Source organism: Ananas comosus, linkage group 12 (assembly GCF_001540865.1).
Source record: "Ananas comosus cultivar F153 linkage group 12, ASM154086v1, whole genome shotgun sequence".
NCBI classification, from domain to species: domain Eukaryota; kingdom Viridiplantae; phylum Streptophyta; class Magnoliopsida; order Poales; family Bromeliaceae; genus Ananas; species Ananas comosus.
The window spans coordinates 2,926,476-2,937,910 of NC_033632.1; the positions used below are offsets into that span (position 1 = coordinate 2,926,476).

Below are 11,435 nucleotides of genomic sequence, written 5' to 3' on the forward strand. Positions count from 1 at the left end.
TGTGCAGTGTATGTAATTCCACGCAAGTTCGACCAAATAAGAAGTTTTACACAGCAAATGCAATCCTTTTCACTTAAATGCACTCTGCAAATTTGGATCCTTACATTCTGGTTATATATTAACACACGTAGCACAGTTAACACCTGACTAGCTTAATTTTACACCTTTTATGTTCCTCAAAATTCCTTCTGTAACATGAAGGATCAATTGGTATTTACAAAACTAGCAGCACAAGTTATAAAGTAAGTGACGGCGGATCAAACTGCGCCCTGCGGCTGCTCCCGACAGGAAAACATAAGTTTACACATCAAGTTGCAACAGCTAATTTGCCGGCCGATCGTGCACTTTGTGCATTTCCGTCTGCAGCTTTACCTGATAGAATGACCAGAAAAAAAATACCGGGATTAGAAGTGTGTGATGAGCAAAATTTAAACAGATGAATATGAGGATCTGTTTTGGAATGATACCAATCCTATTATTGGAATATATAACTACTTATAATTCATGTATGGGAGGAGTGCTTATGTAATTAATTGCCCAATTTCTGGTCGTAATGGACCGCCTCAACAACCACAGTTCTTACAGAAGTTGAAGCACATGAAAATTGGTTTTATAATTGATAATTTACCTTCTTTGTCAGGCCGTCTTCTGCTGCGCCATAATAGACGGATAGGGGTACCTGCAAAGCCTGCATCCGACCTTAATTGCTTCTCCATATAACGGCGGTACGTCTCCGGGAAAAGCTTGGCATCGTTGACGAAGAAAACAAAAGTAGGCGGGCAAACAGCAGCCTGCAGGTGCAAATAGAAGCCAATTAGTAGGGAAGATTTGGATGCTCGCAGAAGGGGGAAACTGATAAAAGTGTGATCAAAAGATTTGTTGCCTCTGCGGGCAAAGAAAATTGTTCCAAATTGACTAATAATCATAAGCTTGCTAGTTGTTATATGATCACAATCCCATCCCTAAGTGGCATTTTCTCGGACTTAATCTCCGGTACATGCATCACCAATTCTTCAATATGAGGCAACTGAAAGCAGTTACACTCACCCTAGATGAATAGTGCAATGCCATGGATTGAGCAAGTCAGATTGGTGCCCATAGCAAGACCATCTTCTGGCTAATGAAAAATCGGTGATTCTCTATTAGATGAAATGAACAGTTCATGAAATTACTATCGCACCTGGAAATATTAAATTCATCCACACTCCACAACCACTTTTCACCTCATACAATAAAACATGGCTTATACCTCTGCTTTAGACTATACATCCAAAAGCAAGTATGTTTATGGAGTATGACAGTATATACATAAGTACCCTTCTAATAGTACAGTTGTTTGAAACATGCACAATGCAGACAATCTTGTCTCAGAAAAACTGACATCAAAACTAGCATATAAAGGGGTAAACACAATGTTGTCAAAAATTCAGAGCAATTAAGTTACCTGAGTAGTATAATAGATGCGGCCTCTCTTGCCTCCTCTAGTTCGTGGTGGTGGTTTAAAGGCTAGTGCTTCCTGAACCACCTGATTGAGAATGGATGTACCAAGCCTTCTAGACCTCTCTTTCTCAACAATACTAGCAGCGGCGATAATCCTGAGGATAAATTACCAGTAACTCCAGTTAGATATGACAACACAAATTTAAGAGAGAGAGTATTAGAAAGAAAGCTAATATTCCAAACTGTCGGCAGTTTTAAGCACAATAAGAGAAACAATATGACAAAGGTTTCAATGGCCTGTCACGAGTGCTCTTGAACAGAATTAACTATAAAATGGAGATATTTATTATTGTAAAGATATATTACCAATTTTAGCATAAATTTCCAAATTCGCGTGTCAAAGAGAAAATTACTTAGTAACAAATAATGAATACACAACAAGGAGAGGCAGGAAAGTTTATTCTGTGTTAGTAAAACTAATCGATTTGATGTCTCTAGTAGACCATAATCTGACTAGTAGAACTATATCCAGTCCCATCACCATCAGAAGTCCTTCATATTTTCCGTTAAATCCAGGTTATCCCTGCGTCGCTAAAGAAAGTTAACCTTTTAAGATCGCACTGTCAAATACTGCATCGCAATCTTTAGAATTAGAGCAAGATTCAACTTCCAAAATGACAGAACTTTTATTTTTGGTATCATTTACAAGATGACCAGTAATCATGTAGAAACAGATGGAGGGAAAAAGAAAAACAAGAATTAACCATTATTAGTCTTCTGATGGCTAATTAATACAGCTAACATACTATTCTAAAGGTACTATAAGCTTGAAATCAAATAATGCAAAAGTTTTCCAACTATATTTAAACCGAAGAAATGCACAACACAGAAAGAAATTATATAGAATATATATCGATGTGGGAAAACCATAAAACTGATTGAAAGGAAGAAACAGGATGTACTTTTCAACACTATGCCTATTTGTTGCAGAAGTGTAAACAATTGGCGCCCAATCAAGTATGCGTAGCTTCTCTCTCACATCTTGCTCATAGTACGTTGTAGTCTGCTGTTTTTTGTTTGGTATAGTATCCCATTTATTTACAACAATGACACACCCCTTTCCTTCTCTCTCAATTCTTTCAGCAATTCTACAATCCTATGTGAGATAAACAAAAGAACAAGATTAGTAATGCATGCCACAGGCTGGTGTGTGTGTTGGAGGGGATGGGGGGTTGTGGGGTGTGTGTGTGTGTGTGTGTGTGTGTGTGTGTGTGTGTGAGAGAGAGAGAGAGAGAGAGAGAGAGACCTGCTCAGTGATGCATGCCAGAGCTTCAATGACAAGAGCCACCACATCAGAGCGTCGAATGGCACGAAATGCTCGATTTACTGATAGGGCCTCAGTTGTGCTACCAGCGGAAGCTACAGCAGCCCTCCGCCGAATACCAGCAGTGTCAATTAGCCTGTATTTCTGCAAAGCAACAGAAAATAATAACACAAGCATTCATTAGTAAGAACACCAGAGCATTGCGTGAACAGCAAGTACCTAAAACAGATTTGCCTCAGGCAAGATAGGATTATTGAACCAAAAACAAGCACAAGAACCACAAAAAATGCATTATAATAAGACTACTATAGATAATAAATTACAAAGGTCCAATATAAAAGTCTCTACATTCTTTCTTTCCTAAAAAGACACAGCACAATCATTTTGTATGACAATTTATCAGGATACACTTTATTGGCAACAAACCTGACCATCTTGTCCTGTAAATTCAGTGTCAATGGCATCGCGAGTGGTTCCGCTAACAGGGCTGACAATAGTTCTGTCCTCTCCAACTAATGCATTCAAAATGCTACTTTTGCCAACATTTGGTCTTCCAACAATGGAAATAGAAGGAACATAGCTTTCTTCTTCCTCGTCATTATCCATGCCCTGCACAGTCACATGAACGAATATTTCTGAAACCTAAACTTTGAGAGAACTACTTGTACGCAGTAGAAAAGAAGAGAAAACATCAGTTAGTTCAACCAAGGCCCAAATATCGTTCTAATGAAGCAACTTCAAAACACAACAAACTCTATCCACTTCAAAGATTCCCTGCTAGTGATTATCTCGTATAAGAAAAAGAAATTGTCCAGATTCTTCCCAAAAAAAATGAAAAAATACATCAAGGTTCCGAGAAAACAGCTGCTTGTCCAACTACTGTACAATTCTCTGCTTTTGGATTTTCCAAATCTTTAGCAACATTTAGTATGTCAGAATATCCTGAACATTAGCCACAACTCACAATCTACATATCTCAGATTAAATTGGAAAGCTAAACTGATTTAATATTTGCCATCCCAGAGAAAACACCAAGAGGAACAAAAATCTCACGAATATAAGTGGCATGTAAGTACCTCAATATTTTTCAGCTCTGAGCATACGAGATTAAGGAGCTCTCCAGTTCCACTGCCAGAAACAGCAGATATTGGCAATGGGGAAAACCTGCAAACAGGTCAGGAGATAGACACATGATGTTATATTCCAAAACGAGCACACAGAATATAGAACTTATCTCAAATATCATTGTGAGGGAAAGCTGTATTTAGAAGAAGCACTAGTTAAAAAGCAGCGGCAGGAGTAAGCATCCAAATAATAACCTTTGAACCAAGTTTCCTTGAAAGATGTCGAAATCCTCAGAGAAGTTAGGTTACACATGGGCATAAACTTAAGCAAAGATCATGCACCAAAGTGCAAAGTGCATACTAAGAATCAGTCCTTACTGCATTTGGTTTTGGTATTTGACTCACATATACAGTTATTCCAGAAGAAGTAAGAAATGAAGTGCCATCTGTTAGCTATTAAAATGATAAAACAATGACTGTCCCATTGAAAGGTATTAAGTAGCGTAGCTTATAGAAGCATGCTTCTTCATGGATTACATGCCTATCAATGCATATTTTCTCTGCCAATCTAAGGCTATTTCTCTCTCAATCTAAGGGCATTGATCTCTTATGACGCCTATTTCCAAGTTTCTTTGGTGTATGCTCCTCCGGGCAACTCCCATAGACCATGCATTATCAAATGAATATCTGGTCTTCCTAGAACTCAAGCCACCTTTAACATCAGTAAAATCCTTTCTGACAGCAACTTTAGAACTACTATTTTTCAATTCTACGCTAACAGCACATGCAACTTTTAAAAAGAAGATTCAGAAGCATATCTCACCCTAATGACCAAAACTCCGATGCTTGCATTAACCCTTTGCGTGGAGATTCACACTTGTTCACTGCAAGAATGATACTCTTATGCGAGTAGTTCTTCCGTAACCAGTCAGCAATTTCCACATCAGCTGCCACCGGGCCAGCCTGCTCAATTATGGCTTCAAGTTAGAGGAGGCCTTCGTAAAAGACAACAAATTGAACTGTTACGAAATTAGACAAAGATGCAAGCAAATAAAAGTAAGTACAAATTATTAGAATTGAAATCAAAAATTAAAAAACTAGGTTTTCAAGTTCAGGAATCAGCCAAGGGTTCAAAACATCAATAAGAAGTAGCAAAAAGAATAGCTTGTCCTGTCTCAGTGGAAATAATACTAGCAAATGTCGCGGGCTAACACTGATTTAACACAACCAACAAAATAAGGACCAATTTTTTGGATATATATCGTCTTCAGGTTCCCAATATTGACAAAAACCAATAACTTTACAGAGATGAAGGCCATGGCAGCAAAACAGGAGTATCTTTGCCTAGATAAATTTCTTCAGAGTAACAAACACATACCGGTGAACAGATTCACAAAATCGGTCTGAATGAACATACCTGGCCATCCACAAGGAATATAATGACGGATGCTTCTTCAATAGCAGCAGTAGCTTGTCTCTCAATCATTGAGGGCATCCGAGCAACAGCTGCCTCTCTGGAAGCAAGAGGGATTCCATCCATGCCGATAGTAGTTGTAATAGCAAGTTCTTCCATAACATCCGCTTGTGATTTTGAGAAAGTCATAACTCCCCCAGTATCTACAACCATAAATTCTTGATCACCCCAAAAGGATCTACCATACAAGCGATCTCTAGTTACACCAGGCTCATCAACAACTATAGCCCTATTACCCTGCAACCGTTCCAAACTTTTATGTACCAAAAATATGTCGATTGAATGATAAGCGAAGGAAGAAGAGGATGGCACAACGTAATGCCAAACATGTACGTACCCCAACAAGACGATTAAATAATGCTGATTTGCCAACATTTGGTCGTCCAACAATTGTTACCCTTGGTAGAAGATGGTCAGGGATCTGAGTTTGGCTCATTTTCAGGAAGAGAGAAATGTTAAGCAAGTTCAATAAAAGCAGCAAGTGTTTAAATTGAAATTTAAAGATGAGATGTTGACTGAATTATAGCCATTATGATGATTGAAACTTAAAAAGGCAGCTAAAAACTTCAACACCTGAGCCACACCTCATCTTTTAAATTCAAACACAATGCGCGGATAAATGATAATCGTATGTCACGAATGTCCACAACATCTAGCAATGCCTGAGTGAAATCTTAAAACAACAAAACAAATACACTTGCTCAACTACGGCAGTCAAAACCACATTATCAGATTCCTTTCTATTAAATTTCTTCAAAAAGCACTGCTTTTGCTATACCTTCTGCTACTTAAATTGCCTAATTACCATCCTATCACGCAATTATTCAACATTTGCATATCAAAGAGATACATGCGCACGCTCAGGTGAGCTGTACTATCAGTTTCAGAAACATACTAACATGTTTAGCGGAACTCCTCCGCGATTTTTTCTTCAACACACTTGTCTTTTTCTCATCGATATCATCCTCTGAAAAGCATCAAAACAACACAATAAAAAAAGTTAATAAATTTAGCCATCACATTAGCTCGTTTTATACATCATATACAGCATGTTTAAGCAGCTAGTAATAGAGAAAACGAGGAAAAGGCGATACCGAAGCGCAATTCGCGGGAGAGGGAGAGGGAGTAGTCCCTGGCGACATCCATCGCCTCTTCCTCCATGGATTCGACGTCGAGCTGAGCCATGTCTTCCTCCTCCTCGTCGCCGTCATCGTCGTCGACCTCGTCGATTTCGCCGCGTCGGAGAGCGGCGGAGCGCGAGAGAGGGCGGGGGAAGGGGGAACGGAGAAGGAGCGGAGGGAGCAGGATAGAGGGGGAAGGGCTTCCTCTTCGGTAATGGCGTAGAAGAGGAGGAGGAGGAGGAGGAGGAGGAGAGGGGGTGAAGGGGGAGAGGCGAGAGAGAGGAGGAGGAGGCAATGGGGCGTGGAGAGGGAGAAGATATGCTGGTGCCATTCGAGGAAGGAGAAGGATGTAGTGTAAGTAAGAGGAAGAGAGGTTTATAAGATTAAGGACTCCTTTTTTTTATTCTTTTTTTTTTTTTTTTCCCACAGCTGGAACAGTGTTATCCGCTCACTTACACAGTTACACTTCTGGGACCAAATTTAAATAAAATTAATTTAAATTCAGATATATAAAAAAAAATAGTTGAATATATTTAGGAATAATTTTTTTATATTTGAATTAAATCGAGTCTAATTGAATTCTATATTTTTTTATTTATTGTTTAGTAACTGACTAAAAATTATTTTGCTCTTAATTATTTTTTTCCCATTTTTTCTTTCTTAGAATTGTGCAATTATAGTGTACCAGATTTAATTAGTTCTCTATAGATACCTGCAACACTAGTTCGCTACCACTCCGTTCCACCATTTTGATCTAAAATTAATTTTTTTGCTTTAATTAAAATATGTGCAAGCGTGTGACCTACAAACATCTTTACAAAACAATGAAAAAACAAAGGTACCACTCCAGGTTTCTTTCAAATGTTGCTTTTATATACTTTTTTACATATTGGTGTTTATATTTTAATATATACTTTGAATCCTATGGAAATATTTTTTTTTTATGAATTGCTAATATATTGACAAAACTTATATGATACTTTTTAAGCGTATGCAGTAACCAATTGAAACTCTTCAAATTATAAATGTCAACAGATATTAATAATATATGAGAACAATATTGCTGAGAAACTTATTAAGAAAACTTATATAATGTAGAAACTTTTTAACTCTTCTACATTTAATTAGTTCTTACAAACTGTCCGAAAATGCTTCATAAATTGTCAAAATATTAGTTTCCCTTATTTAACTACCTGTAAGGAAAACTTTCTTCAGAACAAGTTTCCAACGCTAAGCTCACTGTCCAAAAACCTAAATTTAGAAACAATTAAAGACAAAGGCATAAGAGCTATCAAAGAAAATAAAACACTTTCTTCTAATTTCTATTTTGGGATTCACATCTGAGTTACAACAAGCACACTTTAAAGACTCCACAGATGCTTCCTTATTACCTTACAAGATGGTCTAATTCCTCCACCTTAGATCAAAGAATGAGTTATATTGAGCCAAAAAAAAAACAAAACCAAAAAGAAAGCTAAGGCTAAAATTCAGGAAACCTCCTCTATAAATATAAAAACTTTTCATATTACCCCGTGAAATTTTTCATATTGCCTGGCGGAGCAACACGGAGGCAATGCGAAAAAATCTCCTAATTCGAGTGACGGGGCAGAGTGAAAATTCCAACCTTTATAGGAGGTTTCTCGCATTCTAGCCTAAAAAATGATAAATGGTTCATCAAATTTACGTCGAAAAGTACAAACAGAAGAGTTCACTTGACCAAATAAGTGCAAGGCTTGAAGAACCAGAGCATATCCCCTGAGCCTGCACTGTCAGAAGCAGCAGAAGCCCTGCTGCTACATTCCTCATCCTTTGTAGCCACTGCTTTCTTTCTTATTGTGCTTTGCTCCATCTCTTCAAGTATGCCCCCCCCCCTCTCCTAGATCACAAAAAATTTGTAAAGATGATTGATTAATCAAATATGTCTAGTTGTTTATACTTCATCAACATATATATTATCTGCTCTGGAAGTGGACACATCATAGTTCTCATCCATCACAAACAAACAGGTATGGAAATGTAGGTAGTCCCTGAACATCTGACTCAACAAAAACTGAGATTTGATCCTTTAATTGTTTCACTTATTTACCCAACAAATCACTCCCACAAGTCACCGGCAGGTTCGTTTTGAATCTCACACTGGATACGACGTGCTCCTGATGTGATAATAACTAGTTAACATGACAATATGGGATTAAATGGTCGTTTTCAGCAGCACGATAACAATTTTGAAATATGAGACAAATGCGACAAAGTCACTAGTAGACTACATACAATCAGGGACTGATCTGTTTAAGTGAAAAGGTTTCAGAGACTCAAATCCTACGTTGCATCGAAACTTTAAAAATGCAGTGACTACCATTATATCTATAACTAAACCGTAGATCAGCAAAGTCCGGTCGCGCGACTTACTTGAGTTGCCCTAGGAGGCCTTTTGAGAGGGGAGCTGGTCGCGGCTGCGGCCTTCGCGTGCCGCAGCCGATAGCTTGACGGCGAAGGGAACCTCTGCGGAGTAGGAGGGGATGCTCTCACTTCCCTTAGCACCGGTGGTGATTTCTCATCGAGCCCAATTTTACCCTTCTCCTTCGCTGTCTCCACCCTCACCGCCATCCTTGTACTCTTCTTTCCTGATCCATTGTCATCTTTCCTGCAAACCATTCAGATCAGGAGTAAAACAACAATGCAGAGGAGTAGAAACCACTCCAATTTTCAAATTTTGAAGCTTTCTCAGCCCACCAAACTCATCAATTTAAACATATGATCCATGCAAAATCTAGATATTTTTATGCAATCCTCGGCGCTCGCAACCGTTGTTTCATAGAATTGTATCTTCTATCTTAAATTGAAGAGTCACTAATTTATGCGGAGAGTTGGGAATTTAAATGTATTCTCATAAACATTGACCTTCTGTTCTGATACTATGTGAAATGAAACAACCGTTTATATCGTATGAGATTACCGGATACTCTCACTCAAATCCATTCTCTCTTGCTTCACCCTCTCCTCCTCCCCCTCCGCTGCTGCCGCCGCAGATCTCCGCCTTAGTCCGACCGCCAACTTCTTGATCTCACTACAAAACTCGGAGATCTGGGTCAAGATGTCCTTCCCCGAGAAGAGATTCCTCGCCGACAACGTGCTTTTGAGCTGCGGCTGTTGCTGCTTCTTCGAGAGAAGCACTTCTCGCTTCTCTCCACCCTCTTCCTCCCCCTCATACTCCTCCGTCGCCCCCGTCGCTGCCTCCTCTTTCTTCTTCTTCTTCTCCGCGCTCGACTTGATCGCCGACTTTGCATTCCTCGCCCCCTTCGGCACCCCGCCAAAAGGGCGGGCGGCACGCGGCGGTGTGGGCGTGTTCGGGTTCTGGTTCTCGAGATCCTCCCGGAAGTTTCTAGAAGCCCCTGCTGCTCCTGCTTTGGATCTGAGCCCTTCCCCGAGTGCTCCTCTTCTTTTCAAGCTATTCGTATCTCTACAACCCCGAATTTATGCATCGCAAAACCAATAAGAATTATAAGAAATAGACGATCAAAGCACAAGAATTAAAAAAAAAACAAAAAAAAAAAGAAAAGAAGTTGAAAGATATTCGCCTACCTGGCCGGATCGGCGTTCCTCTCGCCGAGCGGCAACTTCTCGGAGCTCGATCTCATCAGCTTCCCCTGTGAAAAGAATAAGTGCGCAAAATATAAAACGGCATCGAAATCCAAAATTTTCGCGAAGAAAGGGACGGGACAGTTCTTGAAACCTGGAGGGTCGGCGCCTTCGGTTTCAGGAAATCTTCAGCAGTCTTCGGGTGCCGGCAATCTACAACAACGACGACGACGACAAAGAAGAAGAAGAAGAAGAAGATAAGAAAACCGAATTGGGAATGGATTGAGGAAGAGAGGAGGGGAATGGGGGGAGGGTGGATTTAACCGGGGCGGCAGAACCAGGCGTCGTCGTCGACGGCGGGGGAGGCGTCGGGCGCGGAGAGGTCGACCCACATCGGCGCGTCGATGTTCTCGTACGCCTCGTCCCGCGCGAACCGCGACACCACCCGCCGCCAGTCTATGTCCGGCAGCTCCATCACAAGCTTACAAGCTTAGAGAAGAGAGAGAGAAACAGAAATCTAGAGAGAGAGAGAGAGAGACGTTGGAGAGAGGGGATTTGTTTTTGGGAGGGAAGATGTTGTTGTGTTGGTGGTGGTGTGGTGAACGTTATAGGCGTAGTATAGCTGGGGAGAGTCATCGAGTTTTTCGACCGTTGGAGAGTTGGGTGGGGACAGCAAAATAGGTGGGGTTTTAATTATTGCGGTGTTATTTTGGGGCCGGATTTATTAGACCTCGAGGTTAAACCGTAAAACGGGATCCCATGAGCATCATGTGTTATTTGGCGAGGCAAATTATAATAATAGTGTAAGAATTAATGAGCTACTGAGGTTAGCCGTTTGGCCTGGTTTGTGCTTAATATTTGCAATTATTAATAATCTTATTTTTAGTAAATATGAAGATTAAAGAATAAAAATAATGTACTTTTTGTATTCAAAATATAATAATTTAGACCTCATGTGGCTTCATTGCCCTTTTCTTTATTTTGTTTTTAGTTAACACAAATTCTATACTTCTAGATCTACAAGCCGAGTAGAATTTAATAATTTAGTTTGAACCGATAAAAGATTTCAATTATTGTCGTGATTGGTTAACTTGTAATTAACTCTCATCCGATAAAAATAAAAAAAACTACTTTCATATTTTTACATTTTCTTGCCCAAAAACAAAATATTTGATACAACACCTGCACGCAATTTAATTTACCGTCCACATCTGCACTCTTTATCTAATCTAAATTGTTATAAAAAAGCAAAAGGAGATGGTGTAAATGTACAGATTTTACTTCTTTACAGAGAGAGTTACTCTGGTCACCTCTATCCTGTCATTTCAAGTTCTATTGATAAGCCATAAAATTTCGAACACTGATTTGTTATGGCTCGAATAATGTCCTTATTACGAGTTCTCGATCTACTTAACTGTTAACAGGGATCAGTT

The 11,435-nt window shown here is 39.5% G+C and overlaps 2 protein-coding genes across 2 annotated transcripts; both read right to left on the bottom strand.

Moving 5' to 3' along the window:
* Nucleotides 52-6,784, bottom strand: LOC109718134 (GTPase Der). The gene is made up of 12 exons (XM_020244156.1): nt 6,397-6,784; nt 6,202-6,269; nt 5,640-5,723; nt 5,246-5,539; nt 4,652-4,791; nt 3,841-3,928; nt 3,191-3,373; nt 2,747-2,908; nt 2,403-2,596; nt 1,445-1,595; nt 629-791; nt 52-372 (listed from the first exon to the last, which is right to left on the bottom strand). Exons 1-12 carry the CDS (start codon nt 6,752-6,754, stop codon nt 308-310), a joined length of 1,950 nt encoding a protein of 649 aa, XP_020099745.1. The 5' UTR covers nt 6,755-6,784; the 3' UTR covers nt 52-307.
* On the bottom strand, nt 7,538-10,883 carry LOC109718684. Its single transcript, XM_020245036.1, has 6 exons — nt 10,327-10,883; nt 10,157-10,215; nt 10,006-10,070; nt 9,380-9,883; nt 8,833-9,067; nt 7,538-8,299 (listed from the first exon to the last, which is right to left on the bottom strand). Exons 1-6 carry the CDS (start codon nt 10,475-10,477, stop codon nt 8,132-8,134), a joined length of 1,182 nt encoding a protein of 393 aa, XP_020100625.1. The 5' UTR covers nt 10,478-10,883; the 3' UTR covers nt 7,538-8,131.